This window comes from Lipotes vexillifer, unplaced genomic scaffold (assembly GCF_000442215.2).
Source record: "Lipotes vexillifer unplaced genomic scaffold, Lipotes_vexillifer_v1.1 scaffold10, whole genome shotgun sequence".
Taxonomy (NCBI): domain Eukaryota; kingdom Metazoa; phylum Chordata; class Mammalia; order Artiodactyla; family Lipotidae; genus Lipotes; species Lipotes vexillifer.
Window position 1 is genome coordinate 640,929 of NW_006792541.1, and position 23,663 is coordinate 664,591.

The window sequence follows — 23,663 nt, forward strand, 5'->3', positions numbered from 1 at the left end:
CATTGCGGAGCACAGGCTCTGGACGCGCAGGCTCAGCGGCCATGGCTCACAGGCCTAGCCACTCCGCGGCATGTGGGATCTCCTGGACAGGGGCACGAACCCGTGTCCCTTGCATCGGCAGGTGGACTCTCAACTACTGTGCCACCAGGGAAGCCCTACTTACAATTCTTTAAGTCAATTCTTTAGGTATTTTTTCTCTATATCTCTGAATAGCCTCCTTATACTATTATTTCTTGAAAGCTTTTTCCCGGTTTTGGGCATTATCTAGGGACTTTATGGTAGGGGAGAATTTAATTCTCTTTCAGCCCTTCCCCCTACATGGCCTCACCACACACAGAGTTTTCCCATTCTCCCATCCTCCCAGGAAAAGTATATTTGTATTTATAATTGTGGTTAGATCCATATTTACATTATTATCATTATATAAATGCTATTCATAGCACTCTCTCTGGTACTTAAGAGGGCTCCTAACCGAGTTTGTAGGGATCACCCAGGCATATATTCATTCAGCAAGTATTTATAGGATGCCTACAGCATGCCAGACACTATGCTCAATGCTGGTTACACACAGGGGTTGAAAAGAACTCATACAGAACCTACCCATATGGTGTAGGATAGTGGCCCAGCCTCTGGAACCAGAGTGCCAGGAGTCACATCTTAGCTTTTCTACTCCCTAGCCACGTAATCTCAGGTCATTTACTTAACCATTTTGTACCTTACTTACCTAAGAGTTGTTGGGAGGATTAAATGAATCAAAACATGTAAAACACATGTAACAGTGCCTGGTAGATAGTAGGAACTATATAAGTATTACATATTTTTATTATTTTAGGAGTCAAATGGAAAGAAGACATTTTATGTACATTCTACAGATATATATACATATACACATATACCTATATACATGTATATACATGAATATACACTGTATTTACAATAAATTACATAGTGTAAGTCCTAAGGATGAAAAGTACAGGGTGTTATGAGAGCACTAGACCAGAGGAATCCTCGTTTAGATGGGAGCTCAAGGAAGGAACGCTTCTCTGAGAATGTGACATTTCTGCTGGAAATCGAAGAGTGACTAGAAAGTAGACGGAGGGGTAGAAGCATATTACAAATATCACAAAAGAGGGTAGACCATATATCAAGTCCCCAGGGTCGGAAAGAACTTGGTAGGCTTGAGGAACTGAAAGACCACTGAGGCTGGAGCACAGCAAGAGAGAAGAGTGTCAAGAACCCAGACAAGGCTTTGTGAGCCATGACGAGAGTACTGGATTTTACTCTGTGTGCCATGGCTGGCCAGTGAAGGGTTTTAAGCACAGAAGTGTCCTGAGCAGATCTTTATTTTAGAGAGGTCATTCTGATTGCCTAGAAGTGATTGTATTAAAGAGGAGCTGGAGGGAATTCCCTGGCGGTCCAGTGGTTAGGACTCAGTGCTTTCATTGCCGTGGGTCCAGCTTCAATCCCTGGTTGGGGAACTAAGATCCCGCAAACCGCCAGGCACGGCCAAAAAAAAAGGAGGGGTGGGAAGGCGGAGCTGGAGAAGTTCTCCACTTCCTGGTAAGTTCATGCCCCAGACCAACCAGATGAAAGATGGTGATTTGGATTAGAATAATGGCAGTGGAGGTGGTGAACAGTGGACAGAGTCAATGTATATTTTAGAGTTGAATCAACATGACTTGGCAATAGATTGGAAGTGCCGGCTCAGGGACTGATAAGTACCAGGACTAACAATGAGGCTTTTGAAATGATTATCCCAGTGGATAGCAGTGCCTTTACTGAGATAGGATAGATTGATGAAAAGGAGATTTGGGCATGGCAATGGAGAGAATATTGGACATTATGCTCTTTATTATTCTAAAGCAAGTGGTTTTTCAATATATAACAGGTTTACTGAGCTATAATTCACATACAAACCACTCAAAGTGTACAATTCAATGGTTTTCAATATATTCACAGAGTTGTGCAATCATCACCACAATCAATTTTAAGACATTTTCATCATCCGCAAAAGATAACCCCTACTTATTCATACCTATTACCAGTCACTTCCATTTTCCCGCAAGTCTCCCAGCCCTAGGCAACCACTAATCTACTTTGTTTCTATAGACTTACCTATTCTGGGCATTTCATATAAATCCAGTCACTCAATATCTAATCTTTTGTGACTGGCTTCTTTCATGTAGCATAATGTTTTCAAGATTCATCCATTTTGTAGCACTCCATTCTTTTTTATGGCTGAATAATACTCTATTTTATGGATATACTACATTTTATTCATCAATATGTCAGCTGCTGAACATTTGAGTAATTTCTATTTGGCATCTATTATGAATAGCCAAAATGCTGCTTTGAACATTCATGTACAAGTTTCAGTGTAGATGTATGTCTCATTTCTCTTGGATATAGACCTACTATTGGAATTGATGCGTCATATGGTCACTCTATATTTGACTTTTTGAGGAACTGCCAGAATGTTTTCCAAAGGACTTGCTATTTTACACTGCCACCAACAGTGTGTGAGGGTTCTGGTTTCTCCATATTCTGTTCACCACTTATTATCTGCTTTTTTATCATAGCCATTTTATTTTATTTTATTAATTTATTTATTTTGGCCACACCATGCGGCTTGCAGAATTTTAGTTCCCTGACCAGGGATCGACCCCAAGCCCATGGCAGTAAAAGCACCGAGTCCTAACTGAGGCAGGAGATAGATGGGCCCCAAGCTGAGCAGCTGGAGTCTGTCCCCTGTGGATAGATACTCCAAGGTACAGATAATGGCAAAAGCGAAGAGGAGTTGAGCCTGTCCAGATAAAACATAGAGACCACATATTCTTAATTCTCGAAGTCAAGGAGACCTTTCCAACTACATATGTGCAGAAAGGTTTCTTGGGGGACTAAAAGGGAGGCGGCACCACCCCATAGTAAGTGATGTCAACCTACCCATAAGCCTCTTCACTAGAATCCATCTTGGCTAAGAGATGCGTGCGCACACAGGGGAGGACCCTGAGATAAAGCAAATACGGACTCAGAACCAGGCAAAGCAAGATGATTGGCCAGAGGAAATGTGGAAGAAATGCCCCATATAAGTGATTCAAACTACCACAAGGGCGTGACCCTCTCTCTGAGTCTGCCCATGTGCGCCTATTCACACGTACTCTTTTAGGTCCTAACAAACACTTTACTTGTTTCACTACTTTCCGTCTCTTTGTGGAAATTCATTTTTACAAAGCTGATGGGCCAGGGCCCTTGTCACTGACCACTGGCCCTCATGGTCTAGTGGCTAGGATTCAGCACTCTCACTGCCGCGGCCTGACGCCAATCTCTGGCTGGCGAACTGAGATCCTGCCTCAAGCTGCTGCAGGCTGAGGCCACCCTGGACCACCAGGGAATTCTCAATCATAGCCATTTTAGTAGGTGTGGAGTACTATCTCAGTGTTTTGATTTTGCTTTTGGCTAATGATGGAGAGCATCTTTTCTTGTACCTATTGGCCATTTGTATATCTTCTTTGCAGAAATATCTAATCAGATCTGTTGCCCATTTTTTAACTGGGTTATGTCTTTTGTCATCAATGCTTTAAGTGTCATATCTAAGAAGGTTTTGCTTAACCCAAGATCATGCAGGTTTACTCCTATATTTTCTTCTAAGAATTTTATAGTTTTAGCATATACAGTTAGGTTTATGATCGATTTTTGATGAATATTTGTATATGGTGCAAGGTAGGGGTCCAATTTCATTATATGCATTTGAATATCCAGTTGTCCCAGCACCGTTTATTGAAAGGACTGTCCTTTCTTCATTGAATTTTCTTGGCCCCTATTTTGAAATCAATGTGAAGATTTACTTCTGGATCTTCAATTCTATCCCATTGATCTATATGTCTATTCTCATGCCTGGACCACAGTCTTGATTACTGTAGCTTTGTAGCAAGTTTTGAAATTGGGAAGTGTAAGCCCTCCAACTTTGTTCCTCTTTTCAACATTGTTTTGGCTCTTCTGGTGTGAGGACTCCTGTGTGTGTCTCCTCTACTCTCAATACCTACTTCACTACACTGTTTCACTGCTGATACCAGATATGTAGGTTGTCCAAACATCAAGAAATTTTGCAACACCAGGTAGGTGTCCTACAATGTAACTCAACTCTGCCACTATCTACCTACAGATAGCACCCTATCCCACAGGTTAAGGATTTAGTCTTACAAGGTTTTAGTCTTACGAGACTGCCCTCACTTCCACTTCAGATGCCAATTGCATGTCCAGGTTGTTACCTGCACTTCTGACTGATGGGCTATAAATCAGAGGTTCCCACAATCTACTCTGTAGCTTTGATTTAATTTGCTAGAGCAGCTCACAGAATTCAAAGAAACATTTACTTATGTTTAAACTGTTATTATAAAAGATGTTATATAGGACAGAGGGTGAGGTCCAGAAGGGCTCTAGACACAGGAACCTCTGTCCCCATGGAACTAGGATGTGCTACCCTCCCAGCATGTGAAGGCCCCATTCACCAACCGGAAGGCTCATCAAATCTTGTTCAAGAGATTTCATAGAGCTTGATCTCTAGCCCTCTCTTCTTTACCTTCCCTGAGGTCAGTGTGTGGGGCTGAAAGTTCTAATCATTTAATAACTGGGTTTTTCTGGTGACCAGCCCCATCCTGAGGCCATCTATGGCCCCCAACCTAAATCACCTTATTAGCATAAATTCAGGTATGCTCAAAAGGAGCTTCTTATAAACTACAAAAAACACTCCTATCATTCAAACATTCTGGGGGTTTTAGAAACTTTTTAGGAATGGGATAGGAACAAAGACCAAACACATTTCTTACTATACCACATCTGGGTTCCTTAGAACTTCCAAATGAACTTCAGAATAACCTTGGTGATTTATGCAAAGACATCAGTTGAGATTTTGATAGGGAAGTGTGTTGAATCTGCAGAGCATTTTGGGGACTATTGCCACCTTTATAAAAAGTTTTTTGATCCGTGAACATGGAATGCCTTTCCATTTATTTATGTCTTCTTTAATATCTTTCAACAATGTTTTTTAGTGTTCGGAATGTAGGTTTTGCACTTCTTTTGTTAAGTTTACTTCTAAGAATTTTGTTCTTGATGCTATTCTAATACATCACATTATTTTTAAACCTATTTTAACATCTCTGAAATTGTGATGTCTTACAATCAAGAGTATTTTAGTATAATGCCTTCAACTGGAAGCAATTTTTTTATCCTGGTGGACAGAAATGTGACTTACAATCAATAGCTTCTTAGATTCAATACCATATAGCACCAAATGTGAAATGACTGTGAAACGTTGAAATGGAAATGAAAAATAAGCATTTGGGTATATTAATTTGGAATCAGAAGAGAGGTCATATGAAGTTCATTATTTAAAGCCACAACTTTTCCCTTTGGGCTAAGAGGGTAGAGAAGACAAGAGAATCCACCTTGCAGCCCTGAGAAATCTCAACAAGTAGAAGTTGAGCAGAGGAAGAAGAGCCACAGCAAAGGTAACATTTTTGTTTTGAGTCTATCATTGTCATTATTGCGGTTGTTATTATTTGTCACTAGGCGGAAGGACCTATAGGGGCAGGAAACCGCCTCCTTTGCCTCCTTTGTTCTCCAATGAACCCTTGAGCTGAGCACTACACTCTTTTTTTTTTTTTTTTTTCCACACTGCGTGGCTTGTGGAATCTTAGTGCCCCGACCAAGGACTGAACCCAGGCTGGGATCTCGGCAGTGAAAGCACCTAAACACTGGACCACCAGGGAATTCCCAGCACTTCACTACATTTAGATATTAACCTACATGCCACAGATAAATCCATGTTTATCTGAGAAATAATATATTGACTAACCACCAGCTCTTTCACCCCTGAAAACCTGACATGAATACAAATAAATAAATAAGTCTTTCAGGTCTTCGGAGCAGCATTATAATCTGCTTGTGATTGGGATAGAAAATAGGCACAGGCTTACTGCATATTAACCTAGAGTAATTGTCTCAGGCAGAAGAGGAAAAACAGTCAGTAGAAGTACTGTAGCATTCACGATTAAAACCAAAACTATGTATAAAAATTTTTCCAAGGAGTTCATATCCCATTCGCTGTCACATTTCTATAACATAAGTAGGACACCAGCTGGTAGTTATGCGAATTCATCTGCCTTTCATTTACTGTTTGTCACTTCACAGGTGTTGAATCTTATTCATTCCTTCTTTCATTTTTTTCCCTTTGTATTTTAAATGCCCTAACCATCATATAAAGTTACCATAATACCATATCCTCTATTGTCGTTCTCCACCAGGGGAGATTTTGACCCAAGAGGACATTGGGCAATGTCTGGAGACATTTTCAGTTGTCACAACTGGAGATGAAGTGCTACTGACATCAAGAGGGTAGAAGGACAGGGATGTTGCTAAACATCTTACGGTCCCTAGGACAGCCCCCATAACAAAGAATTATCCAGCCCAAAATGTGATTAGTACCAAGGTTCAGAAATTTTACCAGTGGGGATAAGTTTATATGTACATGAAATTTTTAGGGGCAAAGTCCATAGCATTTACCAATTTCTTGCAAGTGGTATAACTCAAAAATTTAAGAAACACTGGTTTTAATGAATATTTCATCTAGGCCTTGGTATGAATGAATATTTCATCTAGGCCTTGGTAACAAGTGACACATTAACCCTATTTCACAACAGAAATCACCTTTCTAGTTAAAAAGACTTATCCTTGCCAATCAGATTTCCCTGTCCCTTTCTGTTGTCCAATCTCATTCATGGCTAGACAAACAGATTTCGTGTCTTTAGGTTTTCCAAGTACCTCATCCACCTCCTGTTAGCCAGGTTAATATAGTTATTATGGTTATGGTGACTACTAATAATTGAGCTATGGTTTCATGAAATGTCACTATAAGTCCTGCTTTCTTTTCAATTCCTGCCATGTTTCAATTCCTGCTTTCTTTTCAAGTCCTGCTTTCTTTTCAATTCCTACCATGTTTCATACGCTGCTAAGCACTGGGTATATAGTGGTGAAAATGAGCTTACAATTGAATACTGGAGAGATATTAATAAAATTTGAACATGTAACTTAAAACTGCAATACGGAAGGGAGGGCGTGAAAAGTGAAGGCGAGAGGAACTGAAATGAGGTTGAAAAGGAAGGACTGAACAACCAGATCGTTGTCGTATGCCACCCAAATGCAATAAGCAGTTAACCCCTTCCTGGCTATTTTAAACAATTTGGTGACACACATATACCGGTCCAGAAAACTTGCGATGTACTTATGTTCAACTAACATTTCCTGGGGCGCTGACAGGCAAATTTGGGAGAGCGGAGGCTATGGGTCAAGGTGGGACAGTCAAATGCAAGACCCTCCTTTGTTGTTTTATCTGTAGTTCTAATTACAAACCAATGTGTGCTGGGGGGCGGGGGGGGGGAGGTTAAGAAAAAGCCGACGTCTAAACATGCTGCCCTTTCCAGATAAACATTTAATGATCGTTACAATCGCCATCACTCTTGATTCTGATATTGGAAATTAGCTGTCGTGGCCTATAAGTCAAGACCAAAAAACCCACAACTTAACCATTTCCCTAAGTATTAACAACTCAGTATATTGTTAAGTAGTCAGCCTGAAACGGTCAGGGGGGCCTAGCCGGCAATTTTCAGTGAGACAGTCAGGCGTGAATCGTGAACTCACTAAAACCCCCAGAATGGTCAAATAACTGAGGTTTCCATGGGAACGAGGTAAAGGGTAGGTGGTGGAGAGAACAAAGGTCGCGCGTCCCAGTTCAGGGCCTCCCGGCCCGCCGGCCGCACTGCTGGCGGATGCGGCGGTGTGCCAGGGTGGCGGGCTCCGGGGTCGGTGACCCACACCGCCGCGGCGCTGGCGCCCCTCTCCGGGATCCTCCCCAGGCCGGGGCACAGGAGGACGCCGCCGAGACTGGAAGCTCGTGGGAGGGGACGCAGGGGTCGAAGCCTGGCCGCCGCCCCAGTGAGTGAGCAAGCGACTTGTGAATCACACTGCGGGCTGTCAACCGCCAGGACCGAGATCACGCGGCTCCTAGGGCCGGCTGAAGCCGCCCAGATGGAGCACGCAAGAGAACGGGGAGGCGGTGCGCCTGCGACAGAGCGCGACGTCCCCTGCTGTTCCACTCTCTGAAGGGCCACCGTCCCCGCCAGGCCCCGCCCCCTCTCGCTTATGTAATAGGGGCGCGCTGCCATTGGCCCGCGCGACCGGAAGAGGCGCAGGCGCGCGAGCGGGTGGGGGCGGAGGGAGGCCGCGACAGGAAGGCCGGCGGGCGGGGGCTGCGCTGAGCAGGCTGCGCTGGGGCGACTGGGAGAGCTGTGCGGCGTGCGCGAGCACGAGGTGTAGTGGCCTCCCCCTAGGCTGAGGCGGCGGCGGGCGCGCGCGGCGGCGGGTGCGAGGCGCGGGCTGTTGTGCTCCCGGCTCTCCCCTTTCCCCTCCTTGGCGGGTGGAGGAGGCCGAAGCGGTACTGGGCGCGCTGCGCTCCCCTTCCTCTCCCTCCGGCCACCTCCCCCGGCCCTCTCGCGCTGCGCGGTTTCTCCGACGCAAGACTGTCCCGGCCCGGGTGAGCGGCTGTGGGGCGGTGCTGACGCCGCAGGACTCCTGGGAGCCGGGTGGGGGCCCCGCCGGCGGGGTCGGCGGGGACCGTGGGGGGTCATCGCGGGTCGCGAGGGGCCGCCGGCCTGCCCCGCCTCCCTGGGGGCGGCCGAGCCCGTCCGGTCCCGGCGCGGGCCGCGGAAGGACGGGAAGCTCGGGCGTCTGCCAGGCCCTGCAGGTGGCCGGGTCGCAGGCCGGCCGCGGCGGCGGAGCGGTAAGCCGCCGGCGACAGCAGCTGGTCGGTTTCTCGAGGCTGGGGCTCCCTGTGGCCGAAGGGGCCGGGTTTCGGGCAGCCGAGGCCTCCAGGAGGCGCGTCTCGGGCCGGGGTCCGTGAGGAGTGGCGGGTAGGTAGGGGTTGTGTGGCTCTGGGTGGCAGAAGAGAGGAGGGAGCTCTCCCGGGCGGGAGAGGCCGGTTTGGGAAGGAAGGCGCGCTGGGCTGCAGCTGGGCTCAGCGAAGTGCCGGGTGAAATAGACCTCACCGCTGGTGCTTTCATTCTCTCTCCTCTCCAAAAGGGATGTATTTAAAAGGCTAGGGTCAGGATGTTGATCAGTGCTTGGGCCTCTTCGTTTTAGATGCTTGTGGAGAATGATCCTACTTCTTGGATCCAAAATCTATTTCTCTCTTACTCGTTTGTTTTGGTTTTAAGAGGATCTTTGGGACAGTGCTTACTTGTTGCCCCCTGTAAGAGCTCCTCATTTTGGAAGAACTCTATTCCCTCTACTGCTTCCCTCTTTGGAGCCCCCTCAGAAGACCATACAAAGTAAGAGTTATATTAAAAGCCAGCTTCTAGGTACTTATAAAGGACTTCTTGCTCCTCCGTTTGTTGCATTTAGTCGAGGAGAAGTTATACTTGGTTACGCTTAGATCTTGTAGAAAACTCAGCTGGCTTGAGAGTAAGTCCTAAGTCGAGCTGTCCGAAAGCAGGTGGTTTGTTCGTTTGCATTTCTCCTTTCAGAAAGGAAATCAGTGCAGCGTGTTGCTAGAACTTAGGGGCCTACCTCAGGCGTTTAGACTGATTCAGTTTCCCTTACCTGGTGTTTTCTGTTTTAAAAATAAGAACAAGCAACCACAGTCTTCTATTTATTAAAACTTCTATGGCTTTTTGTTACTTTTGTTAGATGACAATGAAAATGGGTTAAATGTATTGTTAATGTTATATTTGAGGAGAAATGGTAACTGCAAAAGTTAAAAATAATATGTATCTAATGGTATTGCTTTCTACACATTACTGCATGAAAATGTTATCAAAATAGCTAATAACTTCTAGATATCAAAGAAACCTCTAGAATTAGTAGCTTACATTTTATGTTTTTTTCCCAACGTAAAACAATTAAGAGGTTACCCACACAGTGTATTAACATACGTAGCATAGCATACATCGTGTGGAAGAGTTCAGATCTGTGAGAGAACTGAAGTATTCTAACATAAGGTATTGATACTAAAGCATTGAGACATTAAGAATGCTATAAACATTAGGATGCATAAAGATTGAATACCTATCATCCAAGTAATACAAAAGTATCCAAATCTGTTTCCATGGGAATTGGTTTGTAAGTGTGCCATAAATATACTTTAAAAAAAATCATTTCATTCAGCTTGGAATTAATAAGAATTTGGTTTTTAAAAAATAACAAAAATGATAGTCTTCAAGGGCTAAGACATCTGGTAATATTTACTTTTATTTGGTGAGAATGGGGTTCTTATATTAGGCTGGCATACTAAACATTTTTGTAATTTGTTAAAATATTCAGCCAGCTTCCTGGAAAAGGATTGATCCTTCTTTATATTTTGACTTCTGGTTCAGTGTTTAATGCTAGTGGGAACTTGTCCAACTGATGTGTTTATTTTTTCAGTTTCCCTTTTTCTTTTTGGGAGAAGCTCAGGTGTTTCAATGAAATGCTTTGACCTCATACCTGTTAACTAGTTAAGGTTCCAGTCAGAAAAAGCTAGCACTATTTTCTGGTGAAGTTATAGATCCTTTGTGTGTTCATGTTCTGCAATGACTTAAAAGTTTAAAATTTAATTGCAGTGCTAGTCAAAACTATCCATAGGAATTCTCCTTAGATCCTATTTTAAAGTATTTAAAAAGCAGCTGAGACTCATTATAGACCTTTTATGAACAGATTTACTTGTGTTGTCTTTAAAGGAGTCTTTAATTTTAATAAAAAAGTAAAAGTAGTTCTTTTCCCTTAATTTTTAACCCATCTTCATTTCAGATAATCAGTAGTAAAAAGTGGTATCTTTCATTTTTGTAAAGGTACCCTTAATCTTATTTAATAATTTGTCCAGCAATCCTATGAATACCATTTTTTTTAAAAGAAAGAATAGCACAGTAGTTTCATGAAACCTGAGTATTTAAGAGAATGGTTTCCATTGCTCGTATGAGCTCCTTTAGAGACATTAGATGACAGCTTTTATTTCTCTTAAAGTTGTAAGAATCTCAGGTTGCACAGTGAATACTGGAAGGGGAGAGTACCTTTGCAAAATGATCAGACAAATGACTGAGGAAGGGGCTAAACTGTTTTTGGTAAACTTTTGAAGATTACATATAAGAAAGTGTACAATTCTTAGGTGTATAACTCAGTGAATTTTTACAAGTGAATACACATGTGTAACCATTACCTAGATTAAGACACAGAACATTATCAGTACCCCAAAAATCCCCCTCATGCCCTTTCTTCCCAGCGTTACTTCCTGGATTAGTTTTGCCTGTTTTGAACTTTATACAACAATATGTTCTTTGTATCTGGCTTCTTTCCTTAATGCTGAGATATAACCATGTTGTTTAACAATAGTTTCTTCTCTTTGAGTGCTGCATAGTATTCCATTGTAGAAATCTGCTACAAGTTATGTATCCATCTTACTATTAGTAGGCATTTGGATTGTTTCCAGTTTTAGAAACAGTGTACCTGCACTTCTGTTGAATATATACCAAGAGTGGAATTGTGAGATTATAGAGTAGACGACTAGTTTTCTACAGTGGTTATATCAATTTATCCTCTAGTAGCATTGTATATGAGAATTTGTAACTCTGAGAGTGTTATCATACTTAGATTTCACTTTAATGCCTCAACTTCTGTTTTTAGATATGGCTCGTGGACAGCAGAAGATTCAGTCTCAGCAGAAAAATGCCAAAAAGCAAGCTGGACAAAAGAAGAAACAAGGACATGACCAAAAGGCTGCTGCCAAAGCTGCCTTAATATATACCTGCACTGTCTGTAGGGTAAGGGGAATTGAAAGACATAGCTTTCTCGTGGACAGTTCTTTCATTAGAGATTGGTTTGTATAGGTTAAAATTTTGCAAACATGGCGAGATAAATGCTTTACTTGAAATAGGAGATTTGAGAACTGGTTGTGTTAGGAACCCGTCTTCATTTATCTGTTCAACAATTTTATATATATACGTATATATACATATATACACACACACATATATATGCTTTTTGTTGTTGTTGTTCACGCCGTGCAGCATGCAGGGTCTTAGTTCCCTGACCAGGGATTGGACCTGTGCCCCCTGCAGTGGAAGTGTGGAGTCCTAACCATTGGACCGCCAGAGGAGTCCCAACAATTACATGTTTTGGATAGCTCCTTTGGCCAGGCACAGTTCTCTTGGTGTTAGTGAAAAGGAGTGAACAAAGCAAAATCCGTTTCCTCATGGAGAATAAAGATGTCTTCTTAAGGGCAACACTTTGAACTTTAAAAAAGGTCAGATTTACATTCTTAATTTAGAGCTATGTAATATACCTCTGGTTATATTAATTGGTTTTTTTTTTTTCTTCGCTACCTTCATAGTTATGATGTCTACAAAACTAAATAGAGTATATTCACATTGAGGGCTTCTACTAGAATTAATGTATTTTATTAGATTTGAAGAATAATCATAACAGCTGCTATTGAGTGCTTACCAGGTGCCAGACACTGATCGAAGTGTTTTACATGCATGAGCCCATTAATTCACATAACAACCCTATGGCATAAAGTACTTTTATTCTCATTTTACGGGAGAGTAAATTGAGTCATGGGGACTGAATAACTTGTGCAGGGTCACCCAGCTAGTATGCAGGAGAGCTAGGATCTAAACCCAGGAGGTCCAGCTCCAGAGCCCACCTTTTAGACCACTGTACCACACTGCCTCAAAGAAGTTTTCCTTAAATTCCAAGCCGGGGTCTCTTTTTTGCCTGTTTGTTCAAGCTCACTACCCTTGAAGTTAGTGAATAAAAGTGCCAAAGGAAAAGTGCATAGTGAGGTTGATCCAGTTACAAGAGACTTTTTTTGTTCCCCCCAAAGCCCTATGCCTAGGTAGAATTGGTAGTAGGGATGGGAAGGGATCTTGATAAGACTTGATTCCTGGACTAAAGTTTATCATTTATTGAAGTCACTACTGATGAAATAGAAGTTCCTAACTACATAAAAGTTCTCAGTAATCTAAGAGAGGAAATCTATTACATTAAATAACCTGTTCATAGTGAGCTTTGATATACTCAAAATAATGAAATTGAGCAGCTTCAGACTCTGTTTGGAAAGAGGCAAGGTAGAAGTAAATTTTGCTAAATTACTAATGAAGAAATACCTTGACCTAAAAGTATTAGAGTAGCTCATATATTTAAAAACTCAAAACAACAAAAAATGTTCATTTCATGTTTTGTCTAATGTAATGTGCTAAAGAATAATTGAAGGTCCTTGCCTAGATAAGTTAGTATAGTGTAGTATTTGAGATCTGAAGTACCTAGTACTAGGTTAACCATAGGTATTGGACAAATTAATCTCTAGGTTTTAGTTTCCTTAGCACATAAAATGAGGATAGTAGGACCTGAATTAAGATTACTGGAAGGGGGCTTCCTGGTGGCGCAGTGGTTGAGAGTCCGCCTGCCAATTCAGGGTACACGGGTTCGTGCCCCGGTCCAGGAAGATACCCCATGCCGCGGAGCGGCTGCTCCCGTGAGCCATGGCCGCTGAGCCTGCGCGTCCGGAGCCTGTGCTCCGCAGTGGGAGAGGCCACAACGGTGAGAGGCCCGCGTACCACACACGCACAAAAAAAAAGATCACTGAAAGGTTCTATGAGAATTTTTAACATGCTTAACATAATGTGTTCGGTAAATGTTACCTATTGTTTACTGTTAATCAGATAAGAATACTTCATTCTGTGTGACCCTTTATATGTGAAATGTGGGAATATGCTAGGAATTTCTTTGTTACAGGGTCCTTTTTCATATGCCAGCTATTAAGTTATAGGAATTTAAAAGTGTTTTGCAATAGTTGTCAATTGTGAGTAGGCTCAGGACTTTAAAAGTTAGCAATTTTTATTTCATGAATCAGGTCTAACTCTTCTTTTTTGCACAATTTTTTAAATTAGACACAAATGCCAGACCCTAAGACCTTCAAGCAGCACTTTGAGAGCAAGCATCCTAAGACTCCACTTCCTCCAGAATTAGCTGATGTTCAGGCATAAAGTTGTTTACAGGTAATTGACCTTTTCTTCTTTTCGTTGGTTAATGGCAGGGCTGTATACGAGAGCAGAATTGTCTTCTGTAATTGTAAAATTGATTTCTGTCTTCTAGCTGAGACTTCATTACTGAAGTTAATGTTTAACTTTACAGTTGTTAGAAGTCCATTTTCCCAGACCATATCCTTTCAATGCCTTTGAAACATCCACGTTTTTAACCACTGTAGGCAAAAATGGCATGAGGTGATGCTGGCCCACTCTGGCCCGAGAATGGAAGAAAGTTTTCAGTTTAAAGAAAATAACTATTATAAAGGTATTTGAGAGTCTTGCTCCCAGAAATGATGCAGACCAAAGTTTATGAGTGCTTTTTTGCAGGTATTTTACTTAGAATGCTTAGTAGAGCTTCTAAGTACATTAAAATGTAAGGCAAAATATAGGCATTCACTGTATCAACTAGGTAGTTGCTTGAAAATAATCAGTTTATACTTTGTGTGGTTGGATTTTTTTTCCTAAATGATGGTGATGGTATATGCATGATTATTATTTTTAAAGTAAATTCATCAAAGATCTGTTTATAAAAATTTAGCTGACAGATCTATCAGACTAACTTCGTAGCTTAGGCATGTTGTGCTTTTTTTTTTTTTAATTTAATTAATTTTTTTATACAGCAAGTTCTTATTAGTTATCTGTTTTGTACATGTTAGTGTATATATGTCAATTCCAATCTCCCAATTCATCCTGTGCTTTTTTTTTAAAGACATTTGAAATGCATATAAATCACATTTGTGTAATGCTTACGTTCACCAAAAATCTTGCTTATGTTTTGTAGGTGAATTCGTGACACCTTTGACTCTTCTCCTGTCTCAGACCTTAGGTAACAAACCTGCAGCTGCTTTTCTAACAAACTGTTGATCAGCAAAAATAAAGGGGCTACAGAAACATTCATTTTTATGCTGTTCCCTTTTGGGCTTCATGCAAAGACAATTCTGTGTAAATGTACAGTTGACTCTGATTTGGAAATCTGAAAATCAGTCCATCCTTGTTATAAAAAATTTTTTTACAATTGTAATTATATTGATGTTCATATTGTATAAAATAACTCATTTAATAAAGTAGTACTTTGATTTTACAACATCACAGGATAAATGGTTCTAGAAATTCTGTTCTAACTTTCTACATTATTTGCCTTATAAAAATCTAATGAACTCATCAGCTAGAATTGCAAGCGCAATTCTTATCTCCCTTTCTAAGTTCAGGGGCATGTTCATAGTTAAACTAGAGCAGACTCATTCATTAAATTTGTGCACACGATTTTATTGGCAGCTGCTGACCTAGGTGAAGAATGACTTACCTGCTGCCTTAGTATATTGCAATCATGTGTCATTTTCCCCTCTGATTGTTTCTTGTGATTGAGGTTGGAATATTTAAACTTACTGTGTGACTTGGCTATACCTGCCAGCCAGGTCTCGCTTGTAGATAACTGATAAATTCCTTAAAGTGGTTGGATTGTCAGTCAGCCCATCTGAAAAATTAGGTTCTGAAGTATATGCCACAATGAAGTAATCAGCCTGCTGTTCAATACAAAATATGATGGAACATATGTGAACTGGTAAAGATCTGTCTTTTATAAATTATACTTGATTCTTTGAAAATGGTTCAGGTTCTTTCATTTGAAATTGAAATATAATTTTCAAAGGAGTTTTTGGAAGTTAATAACAATTTGGCCAATTTATGAATGGATTTTGCATTAACAGAAAGATTAGAATGGCTTGTGACTGGGTTAATTCCCAGAACCTTCTCCTTCCTTTCCTTTTTAAGTGAGTAGTTGATTTTTACTTTGTTCTGATTCCTAAAATCAAAGGCTGTGTACAGTATGACTTCCGTCTGAACTAGAAAAATATTAAAATAGGCCAATATCCACATTTTTTTGGCTCTAAGGATGGGGAAGTGGGTTGGTTCCGATGAATGAGGTAAATGCTACCCAGTTAAAACAGACTAATTTGGGTTTCTTCTAATTTGCTTTTGCCAACTATTAATACAAGTGAAACCGCTGTAACTCAGTTTAAATTTTAAAGTTGATAGAATAGGAAGAACACTCAAATATTTACTGGTAATTGCTTAGAGCCGCAAATCTGATCCTGTGGATTACAAAATGCATTCCCTCTTTCTGCTGTAACTCATCACTGCATTTGTTTTGTAACTGTACATATTCTGCCCACCTTGTTTGTCTTCACTGTAAGTTTAAAATAAGATATTTCCAAGGAAAAGCTTCAGTGGTGATAGTTTCTTAGTAACTCCTATTATACTCTTACTTTAAAAATAGTCATTTTTTTCATGTATTTGATTTCCTCAGTTTCAGATTTATTATTTGTTAATTCCCAATATGTTGGTTACCAGAACATTAGAGTTGACCTAATTGCTTATAGTGGTTATTAACAGAAGTTCTGGTTAAATTACAATTTAAAAGTTTTTAAAAGTGCTTTGAGCATATGTATGTTTATGTTAGTAACAAATCATTTAAAAACCTTTTACAAGTTTTGGTTTAATTTTTTTTAATTTGTTTTACTGACAAATTCAGAATAAAAACTTTATGTTCTTGTATTTAACCCTTTTTTTATAAGCAGCTGAGGACAGCATATTTAACTTTAGATCTCAGTGATAGGGAGATGGCTGCATTGATATAGCATAAGACATTAATTCTTTCATGCGAGGATTATTAGTGCAGTCCCCATTTTTTGTGTTTGGCTTAAATCAGTGTAAGGGGAAGATTACAGTTTTTAAACATCCTCATTAATTTGAAGATTCTTTAACAGATCACAGCAAAGTTCATTATAAAACTGTTATGGTGTCTTCAAAGACTTGATAAAAATACACAGAATTGCTCCTTTTGTATTCTGTATTGCCATTAGTTGCCAAAAGGAACGGGGTTAAGATTAAATTTGTTTCCATTCTCCTTCGTATGCATCTACATCCCCATGTTTAACTGACACACTGGGGGCTCAGTTGTGTGCTGTAATGTCTTATTAAAGAAGATATTAAAGAAAACTAAATTAGTCTAATTTCTTCTACATTTTAGGAAATTTTTCCCATTTTTTTTTTCATTTTTCAATTTAGAATTGTCTCTTGAGTGTAGAACTTGGTAGTTCTAAGGGTGGCAAGAGATTTCTTTCATTTCTCAAGGTTTTCCCTTTTGTCTATCTGTTTGAGGTCTATAGAATACTTCTTAAGAATAAAAGGGAAAACGTTGCTTAGAACCTTGCTATATAAATAAGTGTAAGCTGTTGGAAGGGGGAAGTAATTAGCTACTAATATAAAAATAATACTAAAACAAAAAATGCTTAGATCAGTTAATTGAATTGAATGGATGGATAAGTCCTTAAATACATTCACTCAGATTTGAGATAACACTTTTGGTTTTATATTGATACTGTATAGCTAATTAATCATATCATACTGAGATGTATGTAGCATGAATAAGATAGGCTTTACCAACATTACTATTTTACCCCCCCAAAATCTTTGTTTTTCATTTTTTAAATATGTGGAATATACTGTACCTGTTTTAAAATGTGGTTAATGTAGAGGCCTTTTTCTATAATACAGTGATCGATCACAGTCCAAACTATAACTGAAATATATTTAAGCCTATGAATCTGCATTAATTCATTTGTGCTAGAATTTCCGTTTTGGGGGTAGTTTTTGGTCTGATTTAGTTTTGGTCACAGATAATATACTTTTTAGAGTGTATTGCAATGAAGATAAACACTAGGGGGTTGTGTTTACTGTGACTTTACATTCTGAGATCTTTCAGCCTAGCTTAATTTTATCTGTTAAAGTTTCAGAAAAATCTTAAGTGTTCCCAATGTGAAGAGTTAATAAAACATCTGTCTGCTTGGCTGAGAAAATAGATGTTTTATTAATGAAAGTACAACCTGTCTTTTTTAATTGTGGATTACCATATGAAACTGAAAATTAAATATCTTCTATTTTAAATGTTCTTTGGCTAAGCTGTTTACTAAGTTACCATATTTTTGGAGTTTTTTTGTTTGTTTTCGTTTTTGAACAGCCATTCTTTAGCTCCAGTTTTTCTGTGTGTAATATGGCTGCAAATTTAAAATCTGCACATTCAGTCATTTATTTATATCCATATGGGCATATCTATATTGTGAAGTAATTATGTTAAAAATCATATTCCTTTCTAATCATTTTTTAATTTATGAGCATCATTGTTTCTTTACATGATATTAATACTAATGGCTTAGGGTTTTGTAGACATAAGTACCTCACTTTATCACTACCTTCTGCCTTGTAAAATTCAGAATGGGACTTGCGTTTTGGATTCTATTTATTAAAATTTTAATTAGAAAATAGGCCATCATAATATTTCCTCTATAACGGTGTAACAGTGTTTCTCATAATGAGGTCTATAGCTAAGGTGACCATACATCCTGGTTTGCCAAAGACCACTTTGGCTTAAATATTGATTTACTATTAATTGATATTTAATATCAAAGTAATGTTATTTATAAGGTATCTCGTAAATCTTAATATTGCCTCTTTTTATCACACGTGTCATCAGTTTATAAGGTCACCTGTGTAGAACAGCTGAAGTCATTTTTTTGGCCACACCGCACGGTTTGCAGGATCTTAGTTCCCTGACCAGGGATTGAACCCAGGCCCACTGCAGTGAAAGCACTGAGTGCTAACCACTGGACCATCAGGGAAATCCCTGAAGTGCTTTTTTTTTTTTTTTTAATAACAACACCTTTTATTAATTAATTTATTTATTTTTGCTGTGTTGGGTCTTTGTTTCTGTGCGAGGGCTTTCTCTAGTTGTGGCAAGCGGGGGCCGCTCTTCATTGCGGTGCGCAGGCCTCTCACTATCACGGCCTCTCTTGTTGCGGAGCACAGGCTCCAGACGCGCAGGCTCAGTAGTTGTGGCTCACGGGCCCAGTTGCTCCGCGGCATGTGGGATCCTCCTAGACCAGGGCTCGAACCCGTGTCCCCTGCATTAGCAGGCAGATTCTCAATCACTGCACCACCAGGGAAAACCCCTGAAGTGCTTTTTTAAATGTAGGTTTTTTTAAGAAAACTATGATACCCAGAAATCCTTACTCATTAAATGGGAATATAGCATACTGGCAAGGTTTGTCTTTTAAAGGCCTTGAATCTATTTTATTTAATTTTTAAAAAATATATCCTACCAAGACTTAAACATCTGGTAAAATTAACTAGATTTTAAAACTCTGAAATGCCTTTATTTACAGACATTCATATAAACTTTATGTTGTTTGTACCATGTTGTTCAGACTTTTGTCTCCTGATCATCCTTTCATCCAAAGGACTTAGGGGAAATGCCAGCTGGGATTAGAGGTACTGCCTGTTAGTATAGAACACTTTTACTGAGGAAGAAAGGGAAGTCTGCAGCATTGGCTGCAAGTTAGACATCCTCTAGGCTAACAGTATTGAAAACTTAGGGCAAATCTTTTGATTTGATACAGGATGCTTCTACATATTATTTGATCTGGATCTCTGAAATTTTCTGTCTTATAAACTCTTATAGGCATACAGAGAAGTTGTAAAGATAGTACAAGGGAGTTCTTGTATCCCCTCACCCAATTTCAGTTTACCCTAATGTTATAATCTTACATTATTTTGTTTGTCAAAACTAAGGAATCATCCTTGGTATGTTACCATCAACTCCAGTTTATCTATAATATCCTTTGTGTTCCAAGATCCAGTCCAGAACATCATATTATATTTAGTTATCATTTCTTCTTGGTCTCTTGTGGTCTGTGTTTCTCGGTCTTCACTTTATTCTTTACCACCTTCACAATTTTGAGATGCATGGAAGTATGTTGTAGAATGTCTTTCAATTTGGATTTGTCTGATGTTTTTCTTATGGTTACATTGGGGTAGCAGGTTTTTGGAAAGAAGACCACAGAGGTGAAGTGCCTTTCTTATCATCTTGGGGGTGGATGATCCCCACATGACATCACTAGTGATGTTAGCCTCTGTCACTTGGTTAAGGTGCTGTCTGTCAGGTTTCTCCAATGGAAAGTTACTATTTTTTTCTTTCCATATGCTATCTTTTCAAAGTAAGTCCAGCACTTACTCAAGGGGCGTAGGGATTTAGCTCCACCTGCTGGAGGGGATAATTTGGAATTCTTCCCTAAGGAAGATTTATTTCTTCTCTGCATTTATTTATTCAGTCACTTATTTATACCCATATGGACTCATAATCCAATACTCTTTATTTTTTTATTTAAAATTTTATCTTTTTATTTATTTTTGGCTGCATTGGGTCTTCGTTGCTGCACACGGGCTTTCTCTAGTTGCCGTGAGCGGGGGCTACTCTTTGTTGCGATATATAGGCTTCTTATTGCAGTAGCTTCTCTTGTTACGGAGCACGGGCTCTAGCCATGCAGGCTTCAGTAGTTGTGGCATGCGGGCTCAGTAGTTGTGGTGCATAGGCTTAGTTGCTCTGCGGCATGTGGGATCTTCCCGGACCAGGGCTTGAACCTGTGTCCCCTGCATTGGCAGGTGGATTCTTAACCACTGTGCCACCAGGGAAGTCCAATATTCTTATTTATTTTGTTGTTCAGTTTATTCTGGCTTTGGCCATTGAGAGCTCTTTCAGATTGGCTCACACGTCCCTTTGACATGCCCCATCCCTTTTTGAGCATTTCCTTATTACTACAATAAGCTCCTGGCTGATCTTTTATGTCCCCTGCCCCAGCTCTGGAATGAACTATTTCTCCAGAGAGAACTGATTGGAGAATGGTATTTTTTTATTGGAGAACAGTATTTAGAAACCAAGATCTGGACACTGGGTATGAGGCGTTTTTTGTTTTGTTTTGTTGTTTTTAATTATGAATGTTGAACTTTTTCCCACCATTAGCTAAATATATCTGTGGGTTGTGGGGAAGAAAAGTATCATTCTCCCAGATCTTTAGGTGGTGGACTCTGAGTGAGTACTTTTCTGCCCATCATTATTGAAGTGTTCTCTTTTTAAAAAATCTTTTGTCATTAAAAAAATTTTTTTTGTTTCTCTTTTCTTAAGGCATTCTAAGTTACCAACATATTTGTTGAGAGTAATATATGTGAAGTTGCTTTATAAACTAAAGCATTATATAAAAGCAATTTATTATTATAAAATATATAACAAGGTCCCTAATCTTTAGAAATTAAAATGCATTTTAGGAGATAACATATTTATTTACGTAATTTTAGGCTATAGGGTTAAGTGCTTTGTGTGTCTTATAGGCAATAACTTCTACAGGAATATACAGGAAGGAGATGATGTGTGGGTTGGAGAGTTTGGTCTGTGCCTGGAAGGATGGGGAGTCACTGTGGGGGAGGAGGAGTGAATAGGGGAAGAAAAGTGAGGGTGGCTGAGTGAGCAAAAGCTCAGGCAAGTACATAAAGTTGCTTTGAGAGAAAGTGAGTAGGCCAACCAGAGCATAAGGCTTGTAAATGAGAACCTTTGAGCCCATGGGGTGAGAGCAGGGAGCAGGCATTAGAATGGGACTGGATTGTGCCGATGTGCGCACCCTGCGGTGAATAGTTAATATTACTGACAACACTGTGGGGATACTTTCAGGGTTTGGGGACAGGGGAGTGACATGTTATTAGGTTATTAGGAGGATTAATATTTAACAGTGAGATATGCTGTTGGTACTGTTTTGATAGAGATCTTTTTTACAACCTCTTGCACTTTCCTTGTCCATAATTTAACTTTGGATCATTCAAGGTCATTAAGAATGCAGATTTACAGGTAGAAGTTGGCTCTGCTGTAGTGCAGTGGTACTGCTAGGACCCAAAGAGCTGTGTTTAGGGATGTTTGCCTCTGCTCTAAATGGCCCCAGGCTACACACACTATGTTTCTTTGTGATATTTGTTGTCTACTTCATCACAAAAGTGATACATTTTTATTATGTATTGAATTCTAGAGAATATATTAAAGTTGAATTTTAAAAATTCACCCTGACAGAAACTTTTTGGTGAATATTCTCTCTCTCACATACACACACATGTGCATATGCATACATGCAAATATATTTTTTAAGTTAATGCATACTTTCATGTCATTTTTTGCACATTGTTTTTGTACTTTGCTGTTTCACATTATAACAAGTGGAGTTTTTTTTTCATGTTATAAACTTCGTGTAAGTGAATTTTTGTGGCTGTATAATGATCCATTGCATAGATCTGCTATAGGTTTTTGTGTTGTTTAACAATTCCCCTGTTGTTGATCATTTAGGTTTTCTCAAATTTATACAGAAGGCTTTATTTTCATTTAGAATTAAGCATCATAAACTTTTAAAGTTCTTGCAAGGAGATAGGGGATGAGATTCTGAAGAATGTGTAGTAGTTTATTAAAATAGAAGATGAGAGAGAACCTGAGTTGAAGGCTGGATAGTATAGGGGAGCAGGTTACACTTGACCTTGAATGTTTTTGCATCACCTTCATTTGAATACTAGCACTTTTCCATGAATTTGGTAGCTTAAGTATGGCATATTTCCTTAATTTCTAGTGGAGCTTGAGCATCTTAATTTGTTAACCGTTTATAGTTCCTATTTTTGTGAATTGTCCATTGCCAGTTTATTTGTTGGGGTCCTCTAACTATATTCAGTCTGCTATCCACAGTAAACTAAGAAGAACTGGAACTTGCCAGGGGACAATAGATAGCTAGGGTTGTGAAACCCATAACTTATTTTACACAAAGTACAAAAATTATAGGATCTGTCTACACTATTTGCTGGATGTCTTAACAGATAAAGTATAAAACCACAGTTTGCATTTAATGCATATTTTCTATTCAGAGCTGATGAAAGTTGTTTTTGATTTATTGATTCCTGCCTGTTAATGAAGAAATAGGACAGTAATTTTTAGTATGTTAAGTTGGTTCAAGTTACAGTAACAAAATTGCCTTTCGTGTTTCTATTTGCTAGTATTTTGTTGAGGATTTTTGCATCTATGTTCATCAGTGATATTGGCCTGTAGTTTTCTTTCTTTGTGACATCCTTGTCTGGTTTTCGAATCAGGGTGGTGGTGGCCTCGTAGAATGAGTTGGGGAGTGTTCCTCCCTCTGCTATATTTTGGAAGAGTTTGAGAAGGGTAGGTGTTAGCTCTTCTCTAAATGTTTGATAGAATTCGCCTGTGAAGCCACCTGGTCCTGGGCTTTTGTTTGTTGGAAGTTTTTTAATCACAGTTTCAATTTCAGTGCTTGTGATTGGTCTGTTCATATTTTCTATTTCTTCCTGATTCAGTCTTGGCAGGTTGTTCCTTTCTAAGAATTTGTCCATTTCTTCCAGGTTGTCCATTTTGTTGGCATAGAGTTGCTTGTAGTAATCTCTCATGATCCTTTGTATTTCTGCAGTATCAGTTGTTACTTGTCCTTTTTCATTTCTAATTCTATTGATTTGAGTCTTCTCCCTTTTTTACTCGATGAGTCTGGCTAATGGTTTATCAATTTTGTTTATCTTCTCAAAGAACCAGCTTTTAGTTTTATTGATCTTTGCTATCGTTTCCTTCATTTCTTTTTCATTTATTTCTGATCTGATTTTTATGATTTCTTTCCTTCTGCTAACTTTGGG

At 39.5% G+C, this 23,663-nt stretch overlaps 1 protein-coding gene across 2 annotated transcripts; it reads left to right on the forward strand.

Moving 5' to 3' along the window:
* The first annotated feature begins 8,404 nt into the window (after positions 1-8,404).
* ZNF706 (zinc finger protein 706) lies at positions 8,405-15,205 on the forward strand. 2 transcript variants are annotated; one of them, XM_007465730.1, is made up of 4 exons: positions 8,405-8,587; positions 11,707-11,843; positions 13,974-14,081; positions 14,893-15,205. In XM_007465730.1, exons 2-3 carry the CDS (start codon positions 11,709-11,711, stop codon positions 14,067-14,069), a joined length of 231 nt encoding a protein of 76 aa, XP_007465792.1. In that variant the 5' UTR covers positions 8,405-8,587; positions 11,707-11,708; the 3' UTR covers positions 14,070-14,081; positions 14,893-15,205. The 2 variants fall into 2 exon arrangements, with proteins under 2 accessions (XP_007465792.1, XP_007465791.1); XM_007465729.1 differs by lacking the exons at positions 8,405-8,587; positions 14,893-15,205 and having other exon boundaries at positions 11,685-11,843; positions 13,974-14,069.
* The last annotated feature ends 8,458 nt before the right edge of the window (positions 15,206-23,663 follow it).